General features: G+C 40.4%; 1 protein-coding gene across 10 annotated transcripts in view; it reads left to right on the forward strand.

The window, feature by feature from the left end:
• Window positions 1-14986, forward strand: part of mapk8ip3 (mitogen-activated protein kinase 8 interacting protein 3) — a 72307-nt gene that overhangs the window by 51223 nt on the left and 6098 nt on the right. For 9 of the 10 annotated variants that reach the window (XM_013135704.3, XM_020051203.2, XM_020051202.2 and 6 more), the window contains 9 exons: window positions 44-134; window positions 451-642; window positions 1786-1975; window positions 2101-2223; window positions 2524-2604; window positions 11132-11199; window positions 11416-11564; window positions 12730-12901; window positions 14823-14936. In XM_013135704.3, the coding sequence (XP_012991158.1) occupies window positions 44-134; window positions 451-642; window positions 1786-1975; window positions 2101-2223; window positions 2524-2604; window positions 11132-11199; window positions 11416-11564; window positions 12730-12901; window positions 14823-14936 (1180 nt within the window). The remainder of the gene's footprint in view (window positions 1-43; window positions 135-450; window positions 643-1785; window positions 1976-2100; window positions 2224-2523; window positions 2605-11131; window positions 11200-11415; window positions 11565-12729; window positions 12902-14822; window positions 14937-14986) is intronic. The other variant, XM_020051204.2, reaches the window with a different exon arrangement.

Below are 14986 nucleotides of genomic sequence, written 5' to 3' on the forward strand. Positions count from 1 at the left end.
GTTTTGATTTTAAAAACACAACATCCTCTTTATCGTCTTTAAGGTGGTAATTATCGATGCCAACCAGCCTGGCTCACTGGTCGACCAGTTTAACGTCTGCAATGCCCATGTGTTGTGCATCTCCAGCGTACCAGGTTACCGGTCAAACCATAACATGACCCGATACAGTAGAACTTACTATATGGAGCAAATTTACTAACATTCAACTCTGTAATAATAACACCTACTGCCACAACATGACCACAAGAAATCTACCACCATTTCACTACTTAGCAATCTGCTAAAATAATAACACAACTACTGACCGCCTGTTTATCATCAACACTACTATTGTAACATAACCATAAAGCACTCTCCACCTGCACCAAATCTACTACATGACAATAGTATCTCGATCAGTAATTCAGAGTTTGTGTGTGTGTTTATTTCCTTGTGTCTGTCTATCCACAGCGGCCAGTGAGAGTGACTATCCAGCAGGTGAGATCATGCTGGACTCTGGGGACGGTGGTGGCAGTGAGGAGACTGGTGGGGTGGAGGGCATGCTAGCGGGCATTACCCTGGTGGGCTGTGCCACCAACTGTAGCGTGGTCCGGAGCAACTGCTCTTCGCGCACCGACACGCCCATTCTGGACCGGGGACAAGGTGACAACCCCAGATCTTTCCAGTCGATCTACGTGTAGTACACTGATCAGAGATATACATGTGACATGTCAAGAGTTGGTCCTGTGCTTCATGAGCTTTTAAAAACCACCAGACACTTTCCACTTATACAAAGTGCTGATTTCACTCACATTTTGTGCACAAAGGTTTTGTTTAGTTAATTGTTTAGTTTAGTGTACTCTGAACTGTGTAGCTATCATCAGGCATTTCAGTGGGAACATATAGACTTTAATTGAGCTACATTTCTTCTGTCTGTCTTCTTTTTCTTTCTTCTTGTTGATTCTTAAGATATATTTTTTTCAGGCCCTTAGGCTTTATTTGGTAGAGAAATTGGTGAAAGATAGAGGAGAGAGTTTTTGCTGAAAGGGCAGTAGGACGGATTCAGACCCACGCTGCTGCAGCATATGTACACCGGAGGCAGCGGCCCGGACCGCCGGACCAACCAGGACAATTCTTCTTCCTCCTTAAGATGAGTTAGTTAAAAAGTGAATAGACAAGATAAATCGTTTTCAGTCCCAGTCCCCTCCTTTTTTACATTACCCTGAGCAACTTAAAGATGTGAGGGCAAACATTTTCATACTGGGACCCTATGGGAATCAAACCTAAAACCCTGGTGCAAATACCAGCCGAGCTACACAGGGCTCTGTTGGGAATAGATTTCGGCTGAACGTAGTTTGGGACGTATATATGTCAGCAGACTCGAAACCAACTCACAAAGTTGTTTCATAATGGAGAGCAAGTCCAGATATTTCACTTGTTGTGTCTTTGGCCTTTCCCATTGCAAAGCTGCACTGAGATTTATTTACAATAGAGTATAAGTACCTATGTTCGAATGTAAGCACTTTAATACTTTATTTGACAGACACAGTGAGGAAAGATAGAGGAGAAATGTTTTGCTGAAAGAGCAGTGGGCCTGTTTTAAACCCATGCAAGTCCCTGCTTTACTGATCTAATTATGTTGGTAACTGGTTTATAATAGCAAAAACACCTATCAGGGGGTTGGTACATGGCCAATATACCACATCTAAGTGCTGTATCCAGGGCACTCCACAAAATGTGGTATGTTGGCCGTATAACACACCCCCTCATGTCTTATTGCTTTAATGTGTGTCTCTTTCGCCTCAGCCCCTGTGGCACCACCAATCAGTGCAAAGCTGCATCCGACTCAGTCCGCAGAAGAGGCCACAGAAGCCACAGAAGTGGCAGAGCCGACAGTCAGCGAAACAGATGGGACCTCAGGACCTTCAGGGCCCTTCATGGAGCACGTCTTCACAGACCCCCAGCCTCGGATAGCTGACACTGGTCAATATGATCGGTACGACAAAACATCTGTCCAAGCATTGCTTAGAATTTGTTCAAACTACTTGGATTCCGATTAGTTGCGAATGAGAGGGCTATTGTCTGTCACCAAGACAGCTCTATGTTTCTATCCCCTATCAGATGTGCAGTCCAGTCGAAAGAGGAGTCTAACTCTCCTCCACAGGAGACGGAAGATGGAAGCGACGACCCCAAAGCTGGCACCAGCATTGCCCCCACCATGTGGCTGGGAGCACAAAATGGCTGGTGGGTAACTGACATTTGCATTTAAGTAATTTGGGAATCTTTCCTTCCACCCTGGTGTTGGAGAATGGAAATGCCATGCTCTACCAATAAAAATCCACAGAGCTAACCAGAGCTACGATTTACTTAACAACTGACATTCTGACATCATAGCGACATTGTTGTCTTGCTGTAAGTTGTATTAGTAAAAAGGCTAAAAAGGAAAGAATACAAAAAAATGCCATAAAGATTTTTTGGGGGTGACCTGTTCCAATTCAGAAACCCATCCAATAAAAGTATTTCTGCTTTCCATTCATTCTGCAGGCTTTACGTCCATTCAGCAGTGGCCAACTGGAAGAAGTGTCTACATTCTATAAAACTGAAGGACTCTGTGCTGAGTTTAGTGTAAGTGTCCCTCTACTGATCTCTTCAAAATGGTCAATGTTGGTCCTAACGTGGGACGTCCTCTGGAATAACCAATAACAAAGTTTAATAGCCTAGCATGTTCGCATTCCTGGACTGGGAAACTCAGTGTTCTTCTTGATTGCTTCCAAAAAGCATAGTTAACATCAAACTGGGTAATAATATGTGCTTCATTCAAGCCCAGACGTACTTCATAGTTATTTAGCCAGCGCATCGTTATAATGCATGCTATTATCATAGAATCTATTATATACAACGTACATTAGCCAACCCTACAAGGCTGTCACTATATTATTCTATGTTAATTGTAGGTGGCAGGAAACAGACACAGGGAGAACAGAGAACCTTTAATAAAAATAACTAAGACATAACAAAACAAGAACAAGACATGAACTGGACAACATTACAAAAAGAAATGGATTCCAAAATAATGATGGACAAAATAGATAAGGAGGAACAAAAGTAGGATCAGTGATAAGGAGCACAGGTGAGGGCAATAACAGCAGACAGGTGTTCGTGCTCCAAATCAGGAGGATCACATTGGCACGACATACTCAGTAAATTCTCATTGGCACAATTAACTGAATCTATCCATGTTCTGGAACAACTCCAGGACAATAACGTTATGTACAGTGCCTTTGGAAATAATTCAGACCCCTTCTCTTTGTTCATATTTTGTTGTTTTATGGAATTAATCTACAACCCCATTTCCAAAAAAGTTGTGACGCTGCGTAAAATTTAAATAAAAATAGAAAACAATGATGTGCAAATCGTTTAAACCCTATATTCAATAGAAAATAGTACAAAGACAACATATCAAATGTTGAAACTGAGACAAAAATATATGCCCACTTTGAATTTGATGCCAGCACCACATTTCAAGAAAGTTGGGACAGAGGCAACAAAAGACTGGAAAGGTTGTGTAATACTAAAAAGCTAAACCTGGTAGAATATTACACAACTAATTAGGTCAATTGGCAACAGGTCAGTAACATGATTGTGCATTAAAAAATAATTCCAGAGAGGATGGGTCTGTCAGAAGTGAGGATGGGGAGGGGTTCATCACTCTGAAAGACTGCGTGGGCAAATAGTGCAACAATTGAACATAATATTGCAAAGAGTTTGGGATATCATACATAATATCATAAAAAGATTCAGAGAATCCAGGGAAATCTCTGGATGCAAGGAACAAGACCGAAAACTAATATTGGCAGCAACAGATGTTGCCATCCAGACTACGTTTTCAGGGAAGGCCTTGCTTATTTCAGCAAGACAATGCCAAACCACATTCTGCACGTTTTACAACAGCATGGCACCATAGTTAGAGTCTGGGTGCTAAACTGGCCTGCCTGCAGTCCGGCCCTATCACCCATTGAAAACATTTGGTGCATTATGAAACGAAAAATACGACAAAGGAGACCCTGAACTGTTTAGCAGCTGAAATCCAATATCAAGCAAGACTGGGAATACATTTCATTTCCACAGTTCCCAAATGCTTACAGAGTATAGTTAAAAGAACAGGTGATGCAACACAGTGGTTAACATGCCCCTGTCCCAACGTTTCTGAAACGTGTTGCAAATTCAAAATTCAAATTCAAAATGGGCATGTATTTTTCCAAAAACAGTAACATTTCTCAGTTTCAAAATTTGATATGGTCTTGGTACTATTTTCAATTAAATATAGGGATAAATTAATTGCGCATCATTGCATTCTGTTTATATTTGCATTTTATGCAGCATCCCAAGTTTTTTGGAAACTGCAGTTGTATAATTGATTAAATACACTTCTGAAAAGAAATTAAGGGAACACGTATTCATTACAGTATAACACCAAGTCAATTAAACTTCATGGATATCAATCTGTTTAGTTAGGAAGCATAAGCAATTGTGAATCAATGTCGCCTGTTTTGGTACAAATGAAAATGACAACAGGTGCACTAGAGAGCCAACCCCCAAAAAGGGAATAGTTTTGCAGGTGGTGGCCACAGAAAATTGCTCTCTCCTTAGCCTTCCTGACCGATTCTTGTCTATTGATTCAATCAGGAAGGATAAGGAGAGTGAATGATTTTGCTAGTGTCCTTGTCACTATTTGTAGCATGAGTACCTGCAGCCCATTCAAGTTGTACAGGTAGTCCAGCTCCTCAAGGATGGCACATCGATATGTGCTGTCGCAAGAAGATTTGCTGTGTCTCCTAGTACAACCTCAAGAGCATGAAGGAGATACCAGGAGACAGGCTGTTACACCATGAGTGCTGGACAGGGCCGTAGAAGGGCATCAACCCAGCAGCAGGACAGGTATCTGCTCTTTGTGCGAGAAGGAACAGGAGGAGCACTGCCAGAGCCCTACAAAATTATGTGTCTCACCAAACTTTGTGTCTCACCATGTGTCTCACCAAACTATCAGAAACAGACTCAATGAAGGTGGCATTATCCTCTAGTGGGACCTGTGCTCACAGCCCAGCTCCGTGTAGCTCGATTGGCATTTACCAGAGAACACCAGAATTGTCAGATCTGCCATTGTTCTCTTCACAGATGAGAGCCGGTTCACACTGAGCACATGTGACAGACGTGAAAGAGTCTGGAGACACCGTAGTGAATGTAATGCTGCCTGCAACATTATCCAGCATGACCGGTATGCCAGTGGGTCAGTGATGGTCTGGGGAGGCATATCCTTGGGGGGTCCCAGACCTCCATGTGCTAGCAAATGGTACCCTAACTGCTGTTAGGGACTGGGGATGAAATCCTCAGACCCATCGTCAGACCTTACCCTGGTGCAGTGGACCCTGGGTTCCTCCTGGAGCAGGACAATGTCCGGTCTCATGTGGCCAGAGTGTGTAGGCGGTTCCTGGATGACAAAGTTATTGATGCCATTAACCGGCCATCACATTCCCCAGACCTGAATCCAATTGAGAACCTCTGTGACATTATGTATCACTGCATCCAATGCCGCCAAGTAGTCCCACAGTCTGTCCAGGAGCTCACTGATGCCCTGATCCAGGTCTTGAAGGAGATCCCCCAGGACACAATCTGCCATCTCATCAGGAGCATGCCCAGATGTTGTCGGGAATTCATACACGCATATTGACTCACATTATGAGTTGGAACAGCCAGTGATTTTAATTGTTTACTTTGATTTTCACTGAGTTTGAATCCAGCCCTCAATTGGTTGGTGAAAAAGTGCAGATCAATCATTAATGTCAACCAAGTCAATGGTGAATGCTGTCATTATTAGCATCAATATTAGCATCAATTCTGCACCAATTTTTTTGCCCCTTTTGTTTCTAATGCATCATTTCACACTCAAACACATAAACTCACACAAAAAATACACAGAATGCAGACAGATAAACACAAAACCATGTAAATGGTGCATTGTCCCTTGCTTTAATATCTGGGAGATTTGAGGGTCCATGCTTCAGGAAAACCACAAAAACAATGGGCACGAGGTTGGTGCACCAGTCTCAAGTGAGACTGTAGCAGTGTGTGCAGTTGGGAAACCAGTGCATTTGTCTGAGTGACACTCGACAACCTCTTGGATAGTACCACATGTTCTTGATCTAGTCATTGTGCTATTTGTTCAGCACAGATCCTGTTTCTGGGTTACATACACATGTACCTCAGGTATGAATATTGTGGATTGTCAATCAATCAATCAAATGTATTTATAAAGCCCTTTTTACAACAGCAGTTGTCACAAAGTGCTTTTACAGAAACACCCGGCCTTAAACCCCAAGTAGCAAACAACAGGAGTGTTGAATTTCAGTGGCTAGGAAAAACTCCCTAAGAAGGCCGAAATTTAGGAAGAAACCTAGAGAGGACCCAGGCTCAGAGGGGTGACCAGTCCTCTTCTGGCTGTGCCGGGTGAGATATTAAGAGTCCAATTGGAATAATTAATAAATGCATGTGGGCTAAATCCAGAGTCTAAATTAAATTTAGACTAGGTCAGAATCATGACCAGATGGACAAGGACAGGGACAGCATCGGGCCCTCCAAACCATGTACTTCGCAGGTGTGGACCTGGACCTCATGTCCTCCTAAAGTTTAAAACAGAAGGAGACTGGGAGAATTCAGAAAATGCATTCCTCATATCAACATCGATTTATAGTGGAGAAGGAGAACTTAGTGGGGAAGGAGAACTGACCCAATCCCCCAGCACAATAGTATAGCAGCGTAAGACCTTGGGACTGAGACGGGGGGGTCCGGCGACACTGTGGCCCTACCCGGGGGAGGCCCCGGACAGGGCCCAACAGGCAGGAAATCAATCCACCCACATTGCCAAGCATCAACCAAAGGGACACCCACCAACCACAACCACCCTGAATGGGCCGAGTATTGCCAGCAGAATACATCCCAATTTCACAAGTGTGAAACAGAGACACAACAACAAGCCAGTGACTCTTCCCCCAAAAGGCATTGGAGGGAGGGCATCCCAGTGGCGACGAGAGCCCACTCTGTGACCAGATGCACGATTGTGCCAGTCTTAGATTGTTCTGATATCACAGTGGGTGTTCCCGGTCTCCAGTGGTCAGTACCTATCGAAAGTGTAGTTGCAGACCATGTGCACCTTTTCATGGCAACGGTTTCCCCTGATAGCATTGTCCTCTGTCAGCAGGATATGGCACCCTGCCACAAAGCAAAAATGGTTCAGGAATGGTTTGAGTAACACAACAACAAGTTCAAGGTGTTGACTTGGCCTCCAAATTCCCCAGATCTCAATCGAATCGAGCATCTGTGGGATGTACTGGACAAACAAGTCCAATCCATGGAGGCGCCACTTTGCAATTTATAGGACTTAAAGGATCTGCTGTTAACGTCTTGGTTGCAGATACTACACCACACCTTCAGTGGTCTAGTGGAGTCCATGTAGTAATTACTATTTTTACCGTTGTCGTAATTTAGCCAGTTATTATTCCTATACCATTTATATTGTTTTCATTTAAAACAGTTTTTCATACTTTTTAAATGCATTATCATGTTGAACTAACTGATTAAAGGTTTAGTATAGTATCAACAACTGAGGTACGAGTCGGTAGGGGAAGCCGAACATGCCGAGACCTGTTTTTCCTCCTCTGCAAAGCATCACTATCGAGTTTAAACTCTGGTGTTCCAGAATCTACTCAGATTGGTTTAAAGGGGAAAACGTGAGGCCCTCATTTCATTGGTTAGAAAAGCTTTGCTGTGTCAGAGTCCTCATGGGTATCTCTGCTTGTAAACGCTGTGAAACGTACTACCGCACACTGATTTACAAAAAAGATTTTTTTCACAGTTCTAGCAAAATCGTATTAACAAGAAAAAAACCTGAGTGTCAGTATTTTACGTTGGCAAGTGTTATTAATGAATTGCATGATTCCAAATATCAAGTTTGTTACAATAATGCACATATCGCAGTTTTACCTTCATAAGATACCCTTCTTGTAAATTTTTTCAATTAAAATTGGTTTATTTTTCAATTAATATATTTGAGTTTAGCCATATCATACCTGTCTTTAAACATGGGATGGGCCTGTCTTATTAGACAACTTGAGAACCAGTTTGAATGCAGATATAGTTTTGGTATACTTGAAGCGTGACTGATTCAAATTTCTGATATTTATTAGTTTGACCCCACCCATTTCATATTCATTATATAAATATTTTTGTTTTTTCACTTACCATTCCAGATAAAATCAGATATTATTTTTACAGGACCTAAAACAGACTGTCCCGGCATAGGGAGTGTCATGAATAAATGTATGAAATGGAATAATACGAGTGAGTTGACTAGAATAACCTTGTCATATATAGATGCATTCCTGTCCAAGGCTTTATATGCGATCGACCGTTGTCATTTTCCTGTCAAAGTTAGTAGAAACAAGAAGATTTTCAATATTTTGGGGAATATGTATACCAAGGACATCCACTTCCCCATTGGTCCATTAGATTGGAAGTTTACATGGAAGTGCACAAGTAGTATCCTTTAATGATCCAATGCGTAATATGGTGCAGTTTTCATAGTTGGGTTTTAATCCAGATGGATTCTAAAAATGGTCTAGATCTTTAATGAGACAGGATAGTGATTCTGTATTTGGCCATATGACAAAATAATTTTTTTTTTAATCCCTAGATATCCAAACCCTTAATTTTGTTAGTTTTTCAAATATATCCGATTTCCATCATGAATAGATATGAGGATAATGGGCATCCCTGCTTTACTCCCCTATCTAATTTAAAATAGTTTGAAAAATATTATTTATATTATTTTATTTTTTATTAGATTATTTTGTGTCACTATACATCACCTTCACCCATTGTATAAGATATTTACTTGAATTGAAATAGGTAATACATTCATAAATAAAATGTAAACTGACTTTATCAAATGCTTTTTCAAAATGTCATATGAAAACTATCTTGCAGGTCTATTATTTCCACTAATTGACATATATTTTCACCAATTTATTGGCCATGTGTAAAACCTGTTTGATGAGGATGTATTATTTCTGGAATGGATTCTTTTATTCTAAGTGCTATACATTTTGCTAATATGTTTACGTCGCAGCACAATCTTTTTACTGAGTAGGATCCTTATAATTACCGTCAAGGTGCTTGAGCAGCTGTGATATTAGACCGTCTGGCTGAGTTGCAGATAATTTAGACACTTGATATGAGTAGTTAAAACAAGCTAATAATGGGTCGTTTAGTTCTTCAAAAAAGGTGAGATATAGACACGTGGACAAAATTGTTGGTACCCTTCTGTTAAAGTAAGAAAAACCCACAATGGTCACTGAAATACCTTGAAACTGACAAAAGTAATAATAAATAAAAAAATACTGAAAATTAACTAATGAAAATCAGACATTGCTTTTGAATTGTGGTACAACAGAATCATAAAAAATATATTAACCTGTTTTGATCATATAATATAAACCTGGTTAGGGGTATGTTTATGCACGTTCGGTGTGGCATTGTGTTGTTTGTATTATTATTTTTAATAAATTGTTGTTGTATTGGTTAAACTAATGATATTGCAAAAGTACAGATGTGATTTCTAAAATAGTCATTTTTTGATCCCGAATTAATTGCACATCTATAAATAGTTTTTCCACTAAAATATATGCTCTTTTTCCTTTTGCTTTTTTGCTTTTTTGAATGGTGTAAAGCATTAGTCTCTGGTCATTTATTTCTCATTGGAACTGATTGTTCATGCCGAATTGTGAGTAGAATCATGCTGGCAACATTAGAGATTCCGAAGCAACAGTAAGACTCCTGGTTTTGGATTTTGTCTTCAAAATAAAAGTCTGCGGTAAAACGCTAATCTATTTTGCCACATTGCTTACTATAAATTGTAAGAATGTATTGTAGGAAATGTTCAGGAGACTATATAGAGTGATTATATGCAAAAGGGGCACTGTGTATTTGCAATTGTTGCTGGCATTTTACTCTGCCCATACCATTGGCCACAATGTAACTCAATGTATATGAAATACATATTGACTCATACAGAAACAACTATTCAATACGCTGCAGTGAATGTATTATAGGAATTGTTCAGGAGAGTCTGTAGAGTGGTTATATGCAAAACAATCAAGGGTCACTATGTATTTGCAATTGTTGCTGGCATTTTACTCCGCTAATACCATTGGCCACAATGTAACTCAATGGATCTGAAATACATATTGCCATATACAGAAAAAACGATTCTATATGCTGTAAAACGCCAGCTACAAATACACATTGCCCCTTGATTTTTTGTGTGCATATAATCACTCTATAGAGTCTCCTAAACATTTCCTACAATACATTCACTGCAGCGTATTCATAGATAATAGTTTATTGGATCCACCACTGGGAAGTGGAAGAAGTTTTGATCCATCAAAACAATTCCTAGACCCGGCCGTCCTGCCACTAAGTAACTAGTAAGAACGTTGGTGCGGAGTTGTTTAAGAATCCAAAGGCCACGCTAGTAGAATTTCAGAGTTTCTCTGCAGGGATTGGGAGAACCTGACAGAAGGACAGCTGTCTCTTTAGCTCTCCTTTATAGTAGAGTGGTTCTGAGTAAAAGGCATATGACATGCCACCTAAACATGACATTTCTGATTAAAAGTTATATGACATGCCCCCTGAGGATAAGCAGGAAAAGATTCTCTGATCAGAATCTTTGACATGCGTCTTGAGTCTACAGCCATCCGTCGACTGACTGCCTGTGAAGGACACGGGTTGCTGTGGAGCCGATGGCCCTCAAGAAGCTGATTGAGAGAATGCCAAGAGTGTGCAAAGCTGTCATCAAGGCAAAGGATGGCTATTTTGAAGTGTCTACAATATGAAACGTAGTTTAGTTGTTTAACGCTTTTTTGGTTATTACGAATTAATGTATGTTATTTCATAGTTTTGACGCGTTCACTATTATTCTACAATGTGGAATATAGTAAAAAATTAAGAAATACCTGTGATCAGACTGGTGCTTTGAATGAATGCCTTAGACAGAGTGCATGTTGCTTTGTGTAACATGGTAAGACTGTCTCTATTTTAGGCACGTGAAGGGTCGTGTGCTGGTGGCTCTGGCAGATGGAACACTTGCCATCTTCCACAGATCAGAGGGTAAATATAGTTATTTGAAACCCACTTTTGACCCTTAAACCTTTTACCTGTTTCTTTTTACTTGTAAAGCAACTTAAATTGCATTTTTATGTGAGTTGATTACCTGTCCTGTTTAGATCAAAGAATGATGTTCTGTGAGAGTGACAACGCTTTACTAATCCATGAGTTTCCTAAACCTAAATCACGAAGATATCTGCATTGTGCATTTGTCTCCAGACGGACAGTGGGACCTGTCTAACTACCACCTGATGGATCTGGGTAGACCACATCACTCCATCCGCTGCATGGCCGTGGTACATGACAAAGTGTGGTGCGGCTACAAGAACAAGATCCACGTGATCCAACCAAAGAGCATGCAGATAGAGGTGGGTCGAAAGGGGACAAACTGAGTATGACAATGTATTAACTCAGTAAGTCATTCTGGGTAAGTTTACTAAATTAAAGGGGCCATGTGTTAGATTGTTACTGTACTAATAACATAAATACAAACATAAATGACCAGGACATATCTGCAGTTTATGTTTTAAATTAATGTTTCAAATAACTTTTTCATAAAATTGTTCAGAGTGCCTGACATTTTCCTCATTTTAAACTATCCACTCGCCTGTCAGTCTATTCACCTTCCACCTGTCAGAGCAGAATATTTTTAAACAGTAAGTGCAAGGGATCAGCGATAGTCTTGCCTGCATTCTTTCTTGCCCTTGAGTCATGTAGGATCTCAATGGATTTATACAGTACAGTGAACATTTTGGAATGTTCTAACTCTAGCTAACACAGCTCAGTTTGTGATGGTAATTCTATCGATCGACACTCTTAAATTAGGAAGTACAGAGACGAAATTCTTTAAGCACAAGTTAACCATTTTAATATTATTTGCAAATAAGAGAGACGCGTCAACCGCTTACCAACATAATCGTCCGAGGAGTCTCTGACTCCATACATGCACAATCTGTATTTATTACAGCGAAAAGGGGTGTGGTAAGATGCTGTCCTATGTCAAAATAACACATTTCCTTTGTTATGTTACTACATAAGCTTCGCACAAAGGACAAGCTCTCCTTCCCCCCATAGGTAACTTCTTCAATTCTTACAGCATCTGGACAGACAATAGATGCCCCCTAGGAAAATACCAGAGCCCCCACATTCCTTTTCTAATTTGAATAATGGGCTCTCAGTCCTTTAATCAGTGAGAATACATGTTCCACGGAGGAGTGACTTATTGCTTTTATTTCCCAAGGATTACATTTTTTTATGTCTAATCCTGTCACTCATTTGTTGAAGGTTATAGAAGGGTTTTTCAAACCTCTCCTCTGGGACTCCTAGATATCTCAGAATAATTTTGTCATCCTGAATCAAGTAGTCAAGAGTGGGATAATTACTTGTGCTAGTCATGAAATCTGATGCATGGAACAGCCAGGGATCCACCAGGAGTGGTTGGAGAACCCCAGAATTAATAGTATTAACAACAACATGTAATATAAATTAACCAATCCTCCCTTGTTCACCCTGTACCTCACTACCCCCTGTCAGAAGTCCTTTGAAGCACACCCTCGCCGGGAGAGCCAGGTGAGGCAGCTAGCATGGATCGGGGACGGCGTGTGGGTGTCGATCCGTCTGGACTCCACCCTGCGTCTCTACCACGCCCTCACACACCAGCACCTGCAAGACGTCGACATCGAACCCTACGTCAGCAAAATGCTGGGTAAGAACGTGAGCTAGCATAACCAGCTGGTTCAGGATCCGTTTCAGGATAGAAAAAAACGTTTCTGTAAGTGAAATTTAGCACTGAATGTTGAATGGCAGTTAACCTCCTGAATTGTATCCAACCAGGACAGCCTGGGATTCCAGATCTCTTTGTGTTGTGTAAGCAAATCTTATGGTCCCTGTTTTTCACTTTTTGCTGAACTCCAAGGGATTCTTCAAGAGAGTGACAAAAAAGTGGATCAATAAACCCAGCGACTTCAGGAGACTTTTAGTTGAATGATTCACCTGAAAAAACCTTTACGTCCCCTCACAACTGGACTGTCACTTTGACAGACATGTTGAATACAGGGTGAAGCGTTGCCCGAAAATAAGAGCAGCAGGTGTCAAATTCACCTACCCCGTGTGTTCGACCAACATATGAACATATTAATATACCGTTGCTAAAGCTTACATGTACATTCAGCAATGTGAATTATCAGTATGCAAATTGTGATATTCCAGACAATGAGCTATTGTGGTGAAATATAGTGATGCATAATGTCAGCAGTTGTCTGCCTTTCCATCTAGCTAACTATCACTGTATCTATATTGTGTTTACACTTGACATTTAAATAACTTACCCTTGATTAAAAAAAAAAAGAGTGCAATGTTGTGTTGCATCGTAACAAATGTACACATTTTTGAAGTTTTAGTCAAGCTCCACTGTGGGTCGCTTCCCGAAACAGATAAACAGCTCTAGAAAAAATTAAGAGACCACTCCAAATTTTTCTTAAATCAGCATCTCTACATGTATGGAAGCCATGCAATAAAATGCAAATTAATTATTTAAAAATCATACAATGTGATTTTCTGGATTCTGTCTCTCACAGTTGAAGTGTACCTATGATAATAATTACAGACCTCTACATGCTTTTTAAGTATGAAAACCTGCTAAATCGGCAGTGTATCAAATACTTGTTCTCCCCACTGTATATAAACAGTTATGTAATCCACAGGAAACAAATGTATACTACCATAAAACTTCAGGAGCTAATGATAGCCACCTACCTTTAAGGTAGTGCTGATATTGGCATCGGAAATGTGTCCAATACTGGAATAAAATACAGGATCGGGTATCAAAGACAGAGTCTATGTACTGAGCCGATGTCACAAAACAGATAGTAATAACAATCTGCGGTAAATACGTCGTAAGTTAATGACAGGCAGACTGGAAATGCAGCTGTGCCTAGTGAACTCAACAACAACAAATAATTATATTTGTAGTATTTGGAGAGGGGTCAGATGTTTTTTTTTTAAGGGAAGCGACTTCAGCCATCGTGAATTCAGAGCGGACGCAACCAGTGGTCAAGGGTTAATTATTATTTGTATTGAATTCTTTCAAGCACTGAATTTTGTTGACAGCTAAAATAAATTGAAAGAGAAATAGAGAAAGTAGTGATCAGAGACATGGTTTCCATGGGATTAGCCAACAGACAGCTTCTGGTAAAGGTGAGGTCAAGCGCATTGTCTGCCTTTTGAGTGGGAGTGGACTGGGGAAGGGAGACGTCAAGAGTGAAGTGCAAAGAAAGAGCTGAAAATCAATTAATTGAAAGCTGACATTAGGAGGTTGTAGTTGCCCAGAAATGGTTCTGAGATATCTTCTGAATATCTGCTTATCAATTTGTCAAGCTCATTGAGGAGGTCTCCATAAGTGACAACAATATTATTAAGCTTTTATTTACAGGTCAAATTAAAAGCATGGAAATCAAAAGACAGAATAGTGAGCTAGTAGACACTTGCTGGAAGGGCCCTCTAGAGGGGATACTCTAGTTAGACCCTTTGTCAATTTAATTTAAAAAGGCAAGGGAAAAACTTGTAAAATAAGGATAAATAGGAATAATTAACAAAAGAAACATTTTATTTCTCTCTTTGATTGACAGGTACTGGCAAGCTGGGCTTCTCCTTTGTTCGAATCACAGCCCTTCTGATTGGTGGCAACCGCCTGTGGGTGGGGACTGGGAACGGTGTGGTAATTTCCATTCCACTCACAGAGAGTGAGTTTGAGTTTTTGCTTATGCATGCACATGCGCGCGCACACACACAC

Source organism: Esox lucius, chromosome 11 (assembly GCF_011004845.1).
Source record: "Esox lucius isolate fEsoLuc1 chromosome 11, fEsoLuc1.pri, whole genome shotgun sequence".
Taxonomy (NCBI): domain Eukaryota; kingdom Metazoa; phylum Chordata; class Actinopteri; order Esociformes; family Esocidae; genus Esox; species Esox lucius.